The 19,626-nt window shown below is 43.6% G+C and overlaps 1 protein-coding gene across 1 annotated transcript; it reads right to left on the bottom strand.

Moving 5' to 3' along the window:
* Positions 1 to 731: 731 nt before the first annotated feature.
* Positions 732 to 2,787, bottom strand: LOC109166490 (protein Cep78 homolog). Its single transcript, XM_019315440.1, has 2 exons — positions 2,769 to 2,787; positions 732 to 1,183 (listed from the first exon to the last, which is right to left on the bottom strand). Exons 1-2 carry the CDS (start codon positions 2,785 to 2,787, stop codon positions 732 to 734), a joined length of 471 nt encoding a protein of 156 aa, XP_019170985.1.
* Between the last annotated feature and the right edge of the window lie 16,839 nt (positions 2,788 to 19,626).

Genomic DNA, 19,626 nt, shown 5'->3' with positions numbered 1-19,626 from the left:
ACCTTTCTAGAGAGAAGGTAGAGCTAATGTTTTAGAAAGTGTAAGGGGTGAAATGAAGATGTCTTCTAGGTTAGGTTACAATACTAACACTTGGTGAAAGTTCAAGAATACCCTTACTAACTTTAGATAGTGTAAGGAACAAGGGAACTCCCTTCAAAGCTCAAGTTACAACTTGACTTTGGAGTTGACTAGTCAAATACTAGTCCCCAACTATTAAATTTCAGGATTTTAGAAATTAATTTCTCAATTGAAATAGGATTAATTATTCAATTAATCCATGAATTGAATTTGGATTTTTGGGGTGTCACATCCTCTCCCCCTTCAAAGAAGCTTCGTCCCTAAAGCTTGGGTACGACGAATTAGAAACAAACGGTGATAGGAATAACATTGTGACAAGAGGTTCAATAATAAGCTCCTTTTTGGTCAAAACACAAAAGGTTTCACAAGAATTCCAAACAAGAAAGAAGGCTTATATCAAATCAAGAATTGGCAAGAGTTTACAAAGGGTTGAATTGAGTATCACGAACTCTAGATTAAACACCAACACCGACTTCTAGACAACAACCAAGAACTAGACAACTACCTCCAAACACCAACTACTAAGCTAGCTAACAACAAGGCAACAAGCAAAGCAAACAAACACACAAGGCAAGCAACAAACTACCACCCAGCTAACAACGGCTAAAAGGGAAACAACAAGGAAAAGGCAAACAGGATTACCACAACACTAGCTAGAACTCCTCACTCTCCGACTCTTCGGCCTCTTCAGACTCCTCGGCCTCCTCAGACTCCTCCTCATCTTCGTCTCTGCGGCTCGAACTGGCCTCAACCTGGTCTAGCCTCTGATACATGGCAACGAACTGCGTCTTCATATAGGCGAAACCCTCCTCGATCAAGCGGTTCTGCTGGCGAAGCAAGGCGATAACGCGCTCCTCATGTGCCATGGCATCATACTCTCTCTTTGTGCGAGCTTCCCTTCTTCGTCGGTTCTCTTCACTATCTGAATCACTTTCTTCAGCTTCGGTAGCTTCCGGTGCTCCCACCACATCCTCACGATCGGCTTCATCCTCGGCTTCCTCATCACCTCCCAAACTCTGAATGGCGAGGCTCAAGTTCCCGACATGAATGCCAAGCTCAGCTGCCAACTCGGCCCTTTCTTTGGGTGCTTTTCTTGCCACTTCCTCTAGCGTGATGTACTCACCATCATCCATCTGAAACAGATTACAACTCCGCGGGTTGGAGGCATCCAACACCATCTTTCCCACAGCCTTCGGGAGACAACCATCCACACTGACACCCTTCCTAACCAAGATCCAACTCAACACCATCCTGTACGGCAAACTCTTCCGATTGTGATCTCGACAAAACACCATGTGTTGTAACATCAAAGCTGGCAAGTTGAACTTAACCATATTCTTGAGACAAAAGGCAAAGGTGCACTCCAACTTTCCCAACAAACTGCTTTTGTGGTTATTAGGCAACAAATAATCCGATACCAACATTACCAAAATCCTTTGCTCTGCAGACAACCACTTCTTCTCCGGTCTAGAGGCTTGAGTGAAACCACTCGTACGGCCCAACAAATAGCTCAAGTAGTCACGGTACCCCATGGTATCCGTACTAATCCAAGAATGACCACTGTACTGAGCCATTCCGGTAGCAGACAAACTAAAAAGCTGAGCCAGCCTCTTCTCAGAAAGCACCAACTTTACACCTCTCACTTTAGAAGTGATCTCAAGCTTATCACCCTCCCTTGTCACAACCATGTGACGATAAAACTCTTTAACCAGACTCGGGTAAGTCTCGGCCCTTATGGCGAGAAACCCATCCAACAAACCTTGGAATCTAAGCATATCCAACAAGGCACTAGGAAAAGATTCCCGGTCAAAAGCATTACCTTCAAGAACAAGGTAGTGGGCATCCACCCATTCCGCTTTCCTAGCCAAACTTGATCTTCTAGGCATGGCAAGAGATGACCCAAAGCTCAACAACAAAGCCCACAACCTCCTCTTCTTCCTCCTTACACTCCCTGCCCCTCTCTCTCTCTCTCGCGGCTTCTCTCGGCGACAGCAGGTCGGCGGCGGCTCGGCGACGGTGGGGCGACGGGCTGGTGGTGGTGGCGGTGAACCTACGGGTTGGGGGTGGGGTTAGATGATCTCACAGGTAGAGAAGAGAAGAAGGAAAGAGAATTTGGGATTTTAGGGATTTGGGAGAAATTGGGAAGAAAGATGATTTAATTTGGGGATTTTGGGTAAAGTGGGAATTTAAGGTTTAGATGGAATTAAAATTGGATAAGTTTTAAGAATGATAATTGGCTTAAGTGGTTTAGAGGTTGGGTTGACAAAGAATAGGCTCAGGTTCAAAACTAAAAGCTTACAATTTAAACATTAGGTTTGGTTTTTAAGATACACAAGAAGGAATTTTGGCATAAATTGGCTATCTCGAAATTCAAAGAATACTTGAAGAATTTGGGAAGTTCACAAACGAATTGTTTTAAGAACAACCAAGGGTAGGGATTGTAGAATTGGTCCAAGTCACCAAACATTACAAGGATGGATTGCTAACTTCACAACGAAGCTTATATGCCAAACTAAAGAAATCACTTAGCAAGAAGAGTTTACACTAAGCCCCAAAAGAATTGCTATCAAGGAAAAACATGCCAAGGATTGCCAAGCAAAAGACAACTACGAAACACAGGATAGCACTCAAGACAACAATGAACACGATGATCACGGAAAAACAAGGATAGGCTAGAGGAAAGGGGTTACCAGCCAACTCATCCTCCATCAAGCCCTCCGACTCAGCCTGTGAACGCGCCATCACAAAGACCCTCCCAGGTAGCCTAGCTCTAACTGCTCCGCGACCCGAGCTAACTCCCGATGCTCCTCCGGCTCCCGGGGGTGGCGGCAACGCTCTTTGACCAGCTAGCTGAGGACACTCCGCGACCTTGTGACCTCGATCTCTACATCGAAAACACTTAAATGCCTGACCAGGACCAACTTGGCCCGCGTGCACCTTCCCACATCTTTGGCACGGAAACAACTTAGCTTGGTCCCGATGCTCCACTCTGATAGGTCCTTGAGTAGAAGATGACACGGTCTTGGCCTGGAAACTCCGTCTTGGCTTCTTAAAGGTAGAAGAACCTCCGCCCTCGGTCCTCTTCCTAGCTTGCTCGAACGATCCTCTTTGAAGCTGCTGCACGCGATACAGATCGGCGGCACACACGTAAGCGTCCTTAAGAGAGTTGGCCTACTCACAGTCAAAGCTTTTCGCGCCTCATAGTTCAGACTGGCCACGAATTTCTCGACTTTAGCGAGCTCTGAAGGCACAAGCGTCCTCGCAAAACGTGCCAACTCCAGGAACCGCTTGTGGTATTCAACCACAGATATGGATCCTTGCTGCAGGTGGAGGAGCTCTTCATACATGGTGGCGCGGACATGTGCTGGGTAGAACTTCTCGCGCATTCTGTCCTTGAGCGCGATCCAACCGAACTTGGGTTCTTCAAGAAGAGCCGGACCTTCATGGACCCACCACAAATCCGCTTCTTGGCAAAAGTAGAACATTGCCAGTTCTACTCTTCTCTCTTCGGGGCAACCCACAACGGTGAAGATCTTGTCAAACACCCGTAGCCACTCTTCCAAGACTACCGGGTCTTCCACGCCAGCGAAGGTTGTCGGCCGATGTCCCGACACCAAGCGACCTATATCATGGTGCCCAGCAGGAGGAGGAGGCGGCACAGCGTGATTGTTTTTCAACAAAGCTTCACTGAGCGTCTGCATGGTCTGAGTCAGCTGGTGAAGGTTCTGAGCGAGCTACTTGTTGGTCAGGGTCTCCGGGGTGCGGGCTCGGAGACAAGGAGGCATCGCAACTTCAACAACAACAACACGGTTACCAAAGATAGCAAACAAGCAAAGAACAGATGGCAACACACAGCTCACCGCGCATCCTAGAGTCCTAAGCCTAACACTTAGCTTCTTAAGGTCCCTTAGAGGTCTCAAACCACACTTAGCCACTTAGAAGTCTAGACTCAACTCTTCTTAGGCTGAAACCTAGGCTTTGATACCAACTGTAACACCCCACAAAACAAGCTATAATAAAAGCCTTAACGCATGCAGATACCATAAGAAAACACTAGCACAACGGAAGATAAAAGGGCAACTAGATAACCTAAAATCCAAAAACTGGGGTGTTATGCCACGCTTATCAACACGATAAACACTACGGAAAAATCTGCATGGTATACAACTATCCAAAAACTCATAGTCTAAAGCTAAACCGGCTCACAGGACGTAAGACAAACGAAAGGAGCTACACTATCGGGCACTAGACATCGCGCTCGTCTAGACATCACCTAAAAGATCACAAAGATAAACATGGGATGACGCCCGGTCAGCGAATAATGCTGGTAACCCACCAATACATGTGAAATAACATAAATAGGTAAGATATAAGTTGTAAAGCCATTTTCGAAACGGAATACATATATATAAGTCAAAAACCAAGATCAATAGCCAACATAAGACTCAACATTCTCAACAAACAACACAGGAACACATCCCAAGACCACAAGAACAACACGACTCACAAAAGAGTCAAGGCATGATCTATCATCACTTAATTAATCAAAACCCGACAAGCACAACGCCAAAGGATAAGACTCACACAACAGGCAACACATGCCAAAGCAACACATGCCTCTGTGACTACACACGTCACGAGAGAAGAACACACAACACCGACTACAATAGCCCTTGCGACATCACCCATCACGAGTTGGTATGCCTGGCTTATGCCCTGTTCCAACCTTATGGCTACCCCCAACCTTGTTTCTTCTTTCCAACCATTACCTCCAGGACCCCTATACTTCTTAGTCCAACCTTTTCCCTCCTGGGACCGTCGTCCCCCACCAACGACCACCAACGAGACCACCAATTTCATAGTACACAAGGTACCGTACAGACACACGGTGACACATGCCTCCGCGACACACGCTTTCCCAAGAAATACGTGAACCTGACACACAGGTCATAACTCCATAATCACGTCACGCCCACCACGAGGACAGCTGCAATACCTTGGTGACTAGTGTCCCATACCACTAATCGTGCAATCCAGGTAAAGCCACATACGCATCACACCTCAACAGGAATCAATCAACGGATTGCAATGAAGGTATGAAACATACTCAATCAAGGAATGGGTCACAACCCAACAATAGCAACGATAACACAAGTTATCATCAACCAATCGGAAGGTACGAACAACACACACGTCAGCATTTAGACACTAAACTAGCATGCTTAGTAAACAGATAAGCCAAAGGTAGTTCCGAGGAACACACAAGACACATCACGGTTCAACGAAACACAATGTTGAACACTTAGCATGATTCAAGACACCAAAGTCCTACATGGATACCTACCACATAGTTCTAGACATACGAAACATCAAGAAGACAGTCAAATAGTTCCACAAAAGAACAACGGGAAGTCCAAATACTAAATACCGAGTCAAAAGAATCACGGGGAACAAATCCCATCATAACACCGAAGTGTTCCCCCCGGGTGGACCCACGGGTAGGCCCCTACCCGTGGTTTCGCCCGCGGGTACACTACCCACGAGGCCATGTACCTGCGGGTGGGCGGCGGGTAGGGCTCTGCCCGCGGGTACATCCATGTGTCCAAAAATAATCCCTTCGGGGATTTTCAACTCCAAGCTCAAATTCAAGTCCAAAACATGCCAAATCTCACCCAATACAACAAAATGACTTGAATCAAAGAAAATGCCAAGCAATGGCACACAAAAACAACACAAGCTCTAGATATGCATTTTCACAAAACAAATGCATAAACACTCACATTTCATAGCAAAACACAAGTAGAATCCAAGAAATCACATATAGGTAAGCAAAATAGGTTTTGTAGAGCATGGGTTACCTCTTGTAGACTAAAAGACTTAACTTTATACTTCAACAAGCTCCCCACAAGGCTTACTTTCCAAACCCACTTCAAGAACAAACAAAGAGATCATAAAGATCCTACTTTTAAGAAAAAGACATCTAAGATGGAACCAAAAACACAAGATAGACTTAGATCTTACCCTCCTAGATGCCCAAATAAGTGAAAGTTTGAATCTTGGGAGCAAATCTTGAAGTCTTGACAAGGTCTCAACTTTGCTTGAATGAAAAGCTACTCACCTTTCTAGAGAGAAGGTAGAGCTAATGTTTTAGAAAGTGTAAGGGGTAAAATGAAGATGTCTTCTAGGTTAGGTTACAATACTAACACTTGGTGAAAGGTCAAGAATACCCTTACTAACTTTAGATAGTGTAAGGAACAAGGGAACTCCCTTCAAAGCTCAAGGTACAACTTGACTTTGGAGTTGACTAGTCAAATACTAGTCCCCAACTATTAAATTTCAGGATTTTAGAAATTAATTCCTCAATTGAAATAGGATTAATTACTCAATTAATCATGAATTGAATTTGGATTTTTGGGGTGTCACATCCTAAGCCTTTCTAGGGAAAGTAAGGGTACGATGGTCTTTTCCCCTTACTTGGTCTTGAAACCTTGCCCTATCAAATTTAAAGTTCATTTCCTCACTTTAGCAAGACAACTTTTCTCTCCCTTCTCTCTAAGAAACTTGGCTTCTTCCCCAAGCTAAGAAAGACCTCATCCAATCTTACAAACATTCATCTCCAGATCCCACCTTTCTATTTTCCAAGCTTAGGAAATGGTAAGATCTAAAGTTATTTAGTGTTTTTGGTTAGCTTTAAGGTGTCTTTATCTAATTTTGGTGTTTTCTTGTGGTTTGGCTTGTGTAAGAAGGTTGTGAGGAAGAAGATGTTCCAAGTAGGGCCTAGGTGGGTTAGAAGAAAGAAGGTTTTGGTCTTCAACGGTAACCCATGCTATTCAAAACCTATTTTCTACTTGCTATTGATGATTCTTGACTTCTATTGATGATTCTTGGTGTAAATGTGAGATTTGGTGCATGATCTTGTGATAATGCATGTTTAGAGCTTGTATCTAGGTTTCTTGTGCTATTCTTTGATCTATTCTTGGGTTCAAGTCATTTCCTTGTTGAATGTGAGATTTGGGGTGTTTTGGACTTGAACTTGACATTGGAGATGAATTTCCCCGAAGGGAAATAATTTGTGCTCGGGTGTTCCCCGCGGGCGGAACGGCGGGCGGATGTCGACCCGCCGCCCCACCCGCGGGTGGCAGGTTTATACCCTGTGGGTACAACCGCGGGCGGGTACCCACCCGCGGTTCCACCAGCGGGGTACAATATTTATGGCGTGTCGGGTGTTGTTTTCCCGTGGTTCCATCTTTAGGTATGTGATGTTTTGACCTCCTTTTGTTGGATTGTTGAGATTTTGGGTGTCTTCTTGATGTTTTGTATGTCTAGAACGAAGTCCTAAGTATCCATGTTAGGATTTGGTGTCTTGAATCACGCTTATGGTCCAACTTTGTGAGTCGTTGGATTTATGTGTGTCTTTGAGGTTCGTTGGAACCATTTTGGTTTACCCGTTTGATGTGCATGCTAGTTATGATGTCGTTGATGCGAGTATGTGTTGTTTGTCCATTCCTTCAAGGATTGGCAACTTCTGTTGCCAATCATGTTGATATTGGATTGAAGTCCATTGTAGTTGTTGAGTATTGTTTCATGTCTATCATTGAAACCTCTTGATTGATGTCTATGATGTGATCTTGTACATTTGTTGTACCTATTGTTGATGCTTGATTGGGCTATTGATGAGCCTCAATCCTCTTGGTGATGACTATGTGTGATTATAACTGAGACTGGTGGTGATGTGACTTGAGCTTTGCTCATGAGTTCGGCGGTATGTAACTATGATATTTAATGGTACCCTCGTGTACTGAGATTTCGGCGGTATTGTTTGGCAGGGGACGACGGTCCCAGGAGGGATAAGGTTGGACTCATAAGTAGAGGGTGGCACTCGGAGGTACATGTTGGAACTGAGATAAGGCCGGGGGTAGCGATAAGGGTGGTACTATGGTAAAAGGTTGGAACGTGAAACCTTTAATTATGTGATTTGTTGTGTTTATTGCTTATGAGCATGTCTATCGAGAACTCTACCATTGAGATGGTAGGTTGTGTCTTTTGTTGAGAATGTTGCTTGTTGTCCTTATTGTCTTGTGTATTGTGGTTGATGATCGGTCTTTCGTTGAGAGCGTGATGTTATCCCTTGATGTTTCCCTCTCTTGGTTTTGAAATTATATACCATATTCCTTTGTCTCAACTGGTTTTGAATATATCTATATTTGCTATGCCACATCCAACCAATTGTTAGATGCACAAGCTAAAACCAAAGTAATAAATTCCAAAACCAACATAAAGTTCACAAGTGTAACGTTAAAGGCACACATGCCACAAAGTCTAGGCTAAGAGCAAAAGGGAGGGCTACGCTAGACAACATCTTCTTTTAGCGCACTCAAGAGAAAACTACTCTATATCTGTAAAACATAAGGGGTAGCACCTGTTAGCGAGTAAGGCTAAGTAACCCACTACTACTCGTTGAGTATATATAATATAGATATAAGAAATCATTTTGTGACTTGGAATACATAGATATAATCTTAGCAACACTAGCTTTAAAACAAGGAGTTGAGACCACATATAACTCATCATAGAACACTCTCAATCAACTGACCATCTTACGATAATCAAGAGATCAATACAATGATAAGGACAGCAGGATAATCAACATGATACGATGTAACACCCCCGATTTCCATACCAATTTAAACTTAAACATGCAGATAATTCTAACCATAAAAGCATACACAGCGGAAGACTAGATATAGAATATATGGAAAACGTAGAGTGCTATGCCACGCTCACTCAACAGTGAACGCACATGCGTAAACATCTGCACAAAATCCATTATCCAAAATAAAGTCAAGGACATAAGAACTAAAGTCTAACATCGGCGCACTGGCCAAAACATAACAAAGTTCAAGGGTCTAATCTAATAGTCTCTAGACCGCGCTCTCGTCTACTCAGCACCTGAAAGAAACACATAAAATAAGGGATGACGCCCGGTCAGCGAATGATGCTGGTAACCCACCAATACATGGGAAATAGCATATGTAGATAGTTTATATATACGAAATCAGTTACGAAACGGGATATAGTATATATAAGTTCAAACCCAAGAGTAGAAGTCACACAAGACTCTTGCACTCACAATAAAGATAAGGGAACACATCCCAAGACTCCAATGAGCAATAACAACTCATAAGAACGGCTCAAGGCATAATCTACCATCACACAGTAGATTAACACCCGACATGCATAACACAAGAGAATAAGGACACAACCATTGGCAAACACATTGCCTTTGTGACAACACATGTCACAAAATAGAGAAATACATAACAACGGCTACACAAGCCTTCGTGACATCACCCAGCACGAATTGAGATTCCTTCCTTATGCCCGGTTCCAACCTTATGGCTACCCCAACCTTATATCTAGTTCCAACCATTACCTCCAGGACCCCTGTACTTCTGAGTCCAACCTTTTCCCTCCTGGGACCGTCGTCCCCCACCAACAACCACCAACAAGACCACCGATTCATAGTACACAAGGTACCGATCACACACACGGCAACACATGCCACCCAAGAAATACGTGAACCCATCACTCAAGTCACAAACTCCATAATCGCGTCATGGCCACCACGAGGACCACTGCCGTACCTTGGTGACTAATTTCCCATACCATTAATCATGCAATCCAGGTACAACCACACACACCACACCACAACATGAATCAATCAACGGATCACAACGAAGATATGAAACCATACTCAATCAAGGAATGGATCACAGTCCACAACAACGATGATTAACACGAGTCATCATCAACAAATAGGAAAGGACAAACAACACACACGCTAGCATTTAAACACTGAACTAGCATGCTTATCAAACGGGTAAACCAAACATAGTTCCGAAGAACACACAAGACTCATCATAGTTCATCGAATCACAATGTTGAACACTTAGCATGATTCAAGACACCAAAACCTACATGGATTCCTACCATATAGTTATAGACATACGAAACATCAAGAAGACGCTCAAATAGTTCCACAAAAGAACATCGGGAAGTCAAAAGACCAAATACCGAGTCAAAAGAATCACGGGGAACAAATCCCTACCAAACCACACCATGTACCCCGCGGGTGGGGCCACGGGTGGACCTCCACCCGTGGTTCCACCCGCGGGTACCATCACCCACCGGCCATGTACCCCGCGGGTGGGGCGGCGGGTGGAGCTCTGCCCGCGGGTACACTACTCGGTACCAAAATAATCCCTTCGGGGATTTTCAACTCCAAGCTCAAATTCAAGTCCAAGACATGCCAAATCTCACCAAATACAACAAAATGACTTGAATCAAAGGAGTAACTAAGAAATGGCACACATGAACCCTAATAACAAGCTCTAGATATGCCTTTTCACAAGACAATGCATCAACACTCACATTAATAGCAAAATCACATGTAGAATCCAAGAAATCATCATATAGGTAAGAAAAATAGATTTTGTAGAGCATGGGTTACCTCTTGTAGACAAAAACCTTCACTTAACACTTCACCAAGCACCTAACAGGGTTCACCTTCCACACCCACTTCAAGAACACACCAAAAGATCATAAAGATTCTACCTTTAAGGAAAGACACCTTAGAAAACACTAAAAACTCAAGATGAACATAGATCTTACCCTCCTAGATGCTCAAAGGTAGGAAATGTGGAATCTTGAAGACAAACTTTAAGGATTTGGTAAAGCTTCAACTTGGCTTGGAAGAAAAGCTATCTAACTTTTAGAGAGAAGGAGGAGCTCAAGTTTAGGAAGTGTAAGGGGAAAGAATGAGGAGTGTCCTCTAGGTTAGCTTGCAATTCTAAAATAGGATGAAATGTCTTTATTGCCCTTACTAAAATGAATAGGTGTAAGGGAACAAGGGAACCACTCACAAAGCTTTAGGTACAACACTTGACTTTTGGGTTGACTAGTCGATTACTAGTCCCCGACTATTGAATTTAAGGAATTAAATTATCAATTGGATTAGGATTAATTACTTAATTATTCCCTTAATTGAATTTGGATTACCGGGGGTCACATTCTCTCCCCCTTCAAAGAATTTTCGTCCCCGAAGCTTGGGTACGACGAATTAGATCAAACGATTAAATGGAACAACAATGTGACAAGAGTGTCAAGAACATCCTTATTTGGTCAAAACTCAAAGGATTCAAAAAGGTATCAAACATGAGCAAGAAGTCATGACATTCAAGAGTTGGAAAGAAATAATTAATGGAGATAATGAGCATATCAAACTTTAAACCGAACACAACCAACAACTTCTACCCAACCACCAAGGTCTAAACTTCTAACTTCTAACACAAACCACTAAACCAACAAACCAACCAACCAACCAAGCAAAACAAACACACGAAGCAGCCCACAACAACTAGCAACGGTAAAACAACTAAAAGATAACACAAGCTAAGGAAAAAGGGCGAACGAGGTTACCACAACACTAAGCTAGAAAGACCCGCTCTCCGACTCGTCGGTGTTCTCCTAGGGTTCTTCTTCGTCTCCTCCTCTTCGGCTTGAGCTGGCCTTAATCTGATCTAGCCTCTGGTGAACGGCAACAAACTGCGTCTTCATGAAGGCGAAGCCTTCATCGATCATTTGATTCTGTTGACGTAGCAAGGTGACCACACGCTCCTCGTGCATCACAGAATCGTGCTCCCTCTTGGTTCAGGCTTCTCTCCTCCTTCGGTTTTCCTCGCTTTCCGGATCGCTTTCCTCGACTTCGGCAGCTTCTAGCGCTTCCACTTCCTCTTTTGGTTTGATTCACCCTTGTCTTCTACATCACCTCCCAAGCTCTGTACAACAAGGTTCAACTTACCAACAGGGATTTGGAGCTCAACTGCCAAATCTGTTCTTTCCTCGGGAGCCTTCCTTGCAACCTCTTCAAGAGTGATATAATCACCATCGTCCAACTGAAACAAGTTGCAACTTCGCAAAATGATGGCATCCAACACCATTTTTCAAACGGGCTTCGGGATACAATCATCAACGCTCACACCCTTCTTGACAAGAATCCAACTCAACACCATACCATACGGTAGGCTCTTTCGATTGTGATCACGGCAGAAGACCATATGTTGCAACATCAAAGCCGGCAGGTTGAACTTTACCATGTTTTTAAGGCAAAAAGCAAAGGTGCACTCCTACTTTCCCAATAACCAACTTTTGTTGTTATTGGGCAACAAGCAATCTGTCACAAGCATAACCAAAATCCTTTGTTCGGCGGATAACCACTTCTTCTCCGGCCTCGAGGCTTGTGTGAAACCACTCGTGCGACCCAACAAATAACTCAAATTGTCCGGGTACCCCATGGTATCCATACTAATCCACGAGTTACCACTGTACTGATCTACTCCCGAAGCAGATAAACTCAACAACTGAGCTAGCCTCTTTTCAGACAAAACCACTTTCACACCCCTCACCTTAGAGGTGATTTCAAGCTTACCACCATCCTTTGTCACAACCATGTGACGATAGAATTCCTTGACCAAACTTGGGTATGTCTCGGCCCTTATGGCGAGAAGCCCATCAAGCAAACCTTGAAATCTAAGCATATCCAACAAGAAACTAGAAAAGAATTTCGGATCAAAAGATTTACCTTCAAGAATGAGATAATGGGTATCTACCCATTCCGCTTTTCTTGCCAAACTTGACCTCCTAGGCATGATTGATGATGTCCCAAAGCTCAACAAAAGGGACCCAAAGCTTTCCTCTTCTTTTCTCCTTTTCTCTCTTTCTCTCTCTCTCTCTTCGCTGCTCTCCCTCTCGCGCTGCTCGGCTTCGTGACAGTATAGCAGTCGACGGCAAAGCTCTGGTAGGCAGCGTTGGTGGTGGCTGATCAGCGACGACAGGTCGACGGGGGGTGGGGAGGGGGTGTCTCGACTGCACACGGGTAGAGGAAAGACGGAGAGAAGAATTTGGGGGTTTATGGATTTGGGGAAGAAATTTGGAAAAAGATGATTTAATTTGGGAATTTGGGTAAAGTGAGAATTTATGGTTTAGATAGAATTAAAATTGGGTAGGTTTTAAGAAACATAATTAGCTCAAGTGGTTAAAAGGTTGGGTTGATAAGTAATACACTCGAGTTTGAAACTCAAGGTTCACAAATTAAAATCTATTTGGTCTTTTAGGCTTGTAAGGAAGGATTTTAGGTGGCTTACAAGGAGAAAAGGTTGCAAAATATTCATGTGCAAAGATTATGGAATTAACCCAAGCATGACTTATTTACGGATAAACAACTAACTCCATACAAAGGCTCACACATGAAACAAAGGAAATTCTTCATCAAAGAAGGCTTACAGCTACAACCAAAAGAATCATTCACCAAGGGAAAATTCAAATAGGCAACGAAGGAACCAAGACAACACACGAAGACAACCAGAAACAAGATGCGTTCTAAAAGACAAGGGGTAGGCTAGGAAAAAGGTTACCTGCTAGCTCGTCCTCCACCAAGCCCTCGGTATCTGCCTTCGATCGTCCCATCACGAACACCCTTCCTGACGGCCTACACCCAGCTGCTCCACAGCTCGAACTACCTCCTGCTGCTCCTCCGGCTCCTAGGGGTGGTGGCAACGCCTTTTGGTTGGCGTGTTGAGGGTACTCGGCGACCTTGTGACCCCTATCTCCGCAATGAAAACACCGAAACGCTTGGCCATGGCAATCCTGACCAACATGCACCTTCCCACATCTACGGCAAGGAAACATCTTGGCTTGATTTCCATGCTCTACTCGGTTGAGTCCTTGGGTTGGAGATTGTGACACCCCAAAAATCCAAATTCAATTCATGGATTAATTGAGTAATTAATCCTATTTCAATTGTGGAATTAATTTCTAAAATCCTGAAATTTAATAGTTGTGGACTAGTATTTGACTAGTTAACTCCAAAGTCAAGTTGTACCTTGAGCTTTGAAGGGAGTTCCCTTGTTCCTTACACTTTCTAAAGTTAGTAAGGGTATTCTTGACCTTTCACCAAGTGTTAGTATTGTAACCTAACCTAGAAGACATCTTCATTTCACCCCTTACACTTTCTAAAATATTAGCTCTACCTTCTCTCTAGAAAGGCGAGTTGCTTTTCCTTCAAGCTAAGTTGAGACCTTGAAAAGACTTCAAGATTTGCTTCCAAGATTCAACCTTTCACCTATTTGGGCATCTAGGAGGGTAAGATCTAAGTCCATCTTGTGTTTTTGGTACCATCTTAGGTGTCTTTTTGTTAAAAGTAGGATCTTTATGATCTTTTGGTTTGTTCTTGAAGTGGGTTTGGAAAGTGAGCCTTGTGGAGAGCTTGTTGAGGGGTAAAGTGAAGTCTTTTAGTCTACAAGAGGTAACCCATGCTCTACAAAACCTATTTTGCTTACCTTTATGTGATTTCTTGGATTCTACTTGTGTTTTGCAATGAAATGTGAGTGTTTATGCATTTGTCTTGTGAAAATGCATATCTAGAGCTTGTGTTTAGGGTTCTTGTGTGCCATTGCTTGGCATTTCCTTTGATTCAAGTCATTTTGTTGTATTGGGTGAGATTTGGCATGTTTTGGACTTGAATTTGAGCTTGGAGTTAAAAATCCCCGAAGGAATTATTTTTGGACACAGGGATGTACCCGCGGGCGGAACGACGGGCAAAGCCCTACCCGCCGCCCACCCGCAGGTACATGGCCTCGTGGGTAGTGTACCCGCGGGCGGAACCACGGATAGGGGCCTACCCGTGAGTCCACCCGCGGGGAGCACAGTGGTGTTCAGATGGGATTTGTTCCCCGTGATTCTTTTGACTCGGTATTTGGTCTTTTGACTTCCCGATTTTCTTTTGTGGAACTATTTGAGTGTCTTCTTGATGTTTTGTATGTCTAGAACTATATGGTAGGATTCCATGTAGGCTTTGGTGTCTTGAATCGTGCTAAGTGTTCAACATTGTGTTTCGTTGAACCGTGATGTGTCTTGTGTGTTCCTCGGAACTATCTTTGATTTCCCCGTTGATAAGCATGCTAGTTTGGTGTCTAAGTGCTAGCATGTGTGTTGTTTGTAACTTCCGATTGGTTGATGATAAATTGTGTTATTCATCGTTGTTGTTGTTGGGCTGTGATCCATTCCTTGATTTAGTATGTTTAATACCTTCGTTGTAATCCGTTAATTGATTCCTATTGAGGTGTGGTGTGTGTGGCTTTACCTGGATTGCACAATTAGTGATATGGGACACTAGTCACCAAGGTATTGCAGCGGTCCTCGTGGTGGCCGTGACGTGATTATGGAGTTGTGGCCTGAGTGATGGGTCCACGTATTTCTTGGGAAGGCATGTGTTGCCGTGTGTGTGTACGGTACCTCGTGTACTATGAAATTGGTGGTCTCGTTGGTGGTCGTTGGTGGGAGACGACGGTCCCGGAGGAAAAAGGTTGGACTTAGAAGTACAGGGGTCTTGGAGGTAATGGTTTGAAAGAAGAAATAAGGTTGGGGGTAGCCATAAGGTTGGAACAGGGCATAAGGCATGCATACCAACTCGTGATGAGTGATGTCGCGAGGGCTATTGTAGCCGGTGTTGTGTGTTCTTCTCTTGTGACGTGTGTAGTTACGGAGGCATGTGTTGCCTTGGCATGTGTTGCCGGTTGTGTGAGTCTTATCCTTTGGCGTTGTGCTTGTCGGGTTTTAATCTATTGAGTGATGATGGATCATGCCTTGACTCTTTTGTGAGTCGTGTTGTTCTTGTGGTCTTGGGATGTATTCCCATTTTGTTTGTGGAGAGTGTTGAGTCTTATGTTGTCTTTTACTCTTGGTTTTACACTTGTATATATATATATATATATATATATGTATTCCGTTTTGAAAATGGCTTTACAACTTATACCTTACCTATTTATGTTATTTCACATGTATTGGTGGGTTACCAGCATTATTCGCTGACTGGGCGTCGTCCCATGTTTATCTTTGTGATCTTTCAGGTGATGTCTAAACGAGCGCGATGTCTAGTGCCCGATAGTGTAGCTCCTTTCGTTTGTCTACGGCCTGTGAGCAGGTTTAGCTTTAGACTATGAGTTTTTGGATAGTTGTATACCATGCAGATTTGGCCGTAGTGTTTATCGTGTTGATAAGCGTGGCATAACACCCCTGTTTCGGATTTTATGTTATCCAGTTATCCATTTATCTTCCGCTGTGCTAGTGTTTTGTTATGGTATCTGCATGCGTTAAGGCTTTTATTATAGCTTGTTTTGAAGGGGTGTTACAGAGATGGTGCATTCTTAGCTTGGAAACTCGGTCGTGGCTTCTTGAAGCTGGAAGAGCCTCCACTCTCGGTTCTTTTCCATGCAAGCTCATAAGATCCTCGCTGCAGCTGCTGAACACGGTACAAATCCGCGGCACTCAGGTATGCTTCCTTCAAAGAACTCGGCTTACTCACGGTTAGGGCCATCCGTGCCTCGTAGTTCAAGCCATCTACAAACTTCTCAACCTTGGCAAGCTCCGTAGGCACAAGCATCCGGGCGAAACGCGCAAGCTCTAGAAACCTCTTGTGGTACTCAACCACCGATATAGATCATTGCTGGAGATGGAGGAATTCCTCATACATTGTAGCCCTAACATGCGCTGGATAAAACCTCTCGTGCATCCGATCCTTGAGAGCGGTCGAACCAAACTCAGGTTCCTCAAGGCAAGTGGGGCCCTCATGCATCCACCATAAATCGGTCTCAAGACAGAAGTAGAACGTTGCAAGCTCTACTCTTCGCTCTTCCGGACAGTCGACAACCAAGAAGATCTTGTCAAACGTCTTCATCCACTCTTCCAAGATAACCGGATATTCCTCACCCGCAAAGGTCGGTGGCCTGTGACCCGACACGAGACGCCCCATGTCCCTATGTCCAGCTGGCTGATGAGGTGGCACGGGATGGTTGTTCTGCAAAAAGGCATCACTGAGGGTCTGCATCGTCTGCGTCAACTGCTGGATGTTCTGGGCAAGCTACTCATTCGTCGGGGTCTCCGGCGTATGCACGTGAGGACGAGGACGCATCGCAAGCTTCTACAACAACAACATGATTACCAACAAGACAACAAACAAGCAAACAACTAAAAACAACAGTCAGCTCACTGCATATCCTAAGAAATCCTAAGCCTAAACACTTAGATTCTTACGGTCACCTTAAGGTCTCAAACCTCACTTAGCCAATTAAAATACTAGACTCTATCATCCTAGGCTCAAACCTAGACTCTGATACCAACTATAACACCCCCGATTTCCATACCAATTTAAACTTAAACATGAAGATAATTCTAACCATAAAAACACACACAGCGGAAGACTAGATATGGAATATATGGAAAACGTAGAGTGCTATGCCACGCTCACTCAACAGTGAACGAACAGGCGTAAACATCTGCACAAAATCCATTATCCAAAATAAAGTCAACAACATAAGTGTAGAGTCTAATCAAAGGCACGCAGGCCCAAACTTTCACAAGGGAAAGGGATCTACACTAACTGTCTCTAGACCGAGCTCTCGTCCACTCAGCACCTGAAAGAAACACATAGATATATGGGACGACGCCCGGTCAGCGAATGATGCTGGTAACCCACCAATACATGTGAAATATCATATGTAGATAGTTATTATGTATACAAAATCATTTGCGAAACGGGATATAGTATATATCAATTTCAAACCCAAGATAGAAGTCAAACACAAGACTCTTTGCACTCACAATAAAGATAAGGGAACACATCCAAACAACAAGAAATAATAACTCATAAGAACGGATCAAGGCATAATCTACCATCACACAGTAGATTAACACCAGACATGCATAACACAAGAGAATAAGAACACAACCATTGGCAACACATTACCTTTGTGACAACAAATGTTACAAAATAGAGAAGTACACAACAACGGCTACACAAGCCTTCGTGACATCACCCATCACGAATTGAGATGTCTTCCTTATGCCCGGTTCAAACCTTATGGCTACCCCCAACCTTATATCTAGTTCCAAACATTACCTCCAGGACCCCTGTACTTCTGAGTCTAACCTTTTCCCTCCCGGGACCGTCGTCCCCCACCAACAACCACCAACAAGACCACCGATTCATAGTACACAAGGTACCGATCACACACACGGCAACACATGCCACCCAAGAAATACGTGAACCCATCACTCAGGTCACAAACTCCATAATCGCGTCATGGCCACCACGAGGACCACAGCCGCACCTTGGTGGCTAATGTCACATACCATTAATCGTGCAATCCAGGTACAGCCACACACACCACACCACAACAGGAATCAATCAACGGATCACAAAGAAGATATGAAACCATACTCAATCAAGGAATGGATCACAGTTCACAACAACGATGATTAACACGAGTCATCATCAACAAATATGAAAGGACAAACAACACACACGCTAACATTTAAACACCAAACTAGCATGCTTATCAAACAGGTAAACCAAACATAGTTCCGAAGAACACACAAGACTCATCATAGTTCAACGAATCACAATGTTGAACACTTAGCACGATTCAAGACACCAAAACTTACATGGATTCCTACCACATAGTTCTAGACTTACGAAACATCAAGAAGACGCTCAAATAGTTCCACAAAAGAACATCGGGAAGTCAAAAGACCAAATACCGAGTCAAAAGAATAACGGGGAACAAATCCCCGCCAAACCACACCATATACCCCGCGGGTGGAGCTCTGCCCGCCGTTCCGCCCGCGGGTACACTACCCTGTACCAAAATAATCCCTTCCGGGATTTTCAACTCGAAGCTCAAATTCAAGTCCAAGACCTGCCAAATCTCACCAAATACAACAAAATGACTTCAATCAAAGGAATAGCCAAGCAATGGCACACATGAACCCTAATAATAAGCTCTAGATATGCATTTTCACAAGACAATGCATCAACACTTACATTTCATAGCAAAATCACAGGTAGAATCCAAGAAATCATCATATAGGTAAGCAAAATAGATTTTGTAGAGCATGGGTTACCTCTTGTAGACAAAAACCTTCACTTAACACTTCACCAAGCTCCTAATAGGGTTCACCTTCCACACCCATTTCAAGAACACACCAAAAGATCATAAAGATTCTAACATTAAGGAAAGACACCTTAGAAAACACCAAAAACACAAGATGAACATAGATCTTACCCTCCTAGATGCTCAAAGGTAGGAAAGGTGGAATCTTGAAGACAAACTTTGACGATTTGGTAAAGCTTTAACTTGGCTTGGAAGAAAAGCTATCTAACTTTTAGAGAGAAGGAGGAGCTCAAGTTTAGGAAGTGTAAGGGTAAAGAATGAGGAGTGTCCTCTAGGTTAGCTTGCAATTCTAACATAGGATGAAATGTCTTTATTGCCCTTACTAAAATGAAGAGGTGTAAGGGAACAAGGGAACCACTCACAAAGCTTTAGGTACAACACTTGACTTTTGGGTTGACTAGTCGATTACTAGTCCCCGACTATTGAATTTAAGGAATTAAATTATCAATTGGATTAGGATTAATTACTTAATTAATCCCTT

Source organism: Ipomoea nil, unplaced genomic scaffold (genome assembly GCF_001879475.1).
Source record: "Ipomoea nil cultivar Tokyo-kokei standard unplaced genomic scaffold, Asagao_1.1 scaffold3100, whole genome shotgun sequence".
NCBI lineage: Eukaryota > Viridiplantae > Streptophyta > Magnoliopsida > Solanales > Convolvulaceae > Ipomoea > Ipomoea nil.
This window is presented reverse-complemented; position numbering and strand designations above follow the sequence as displayed.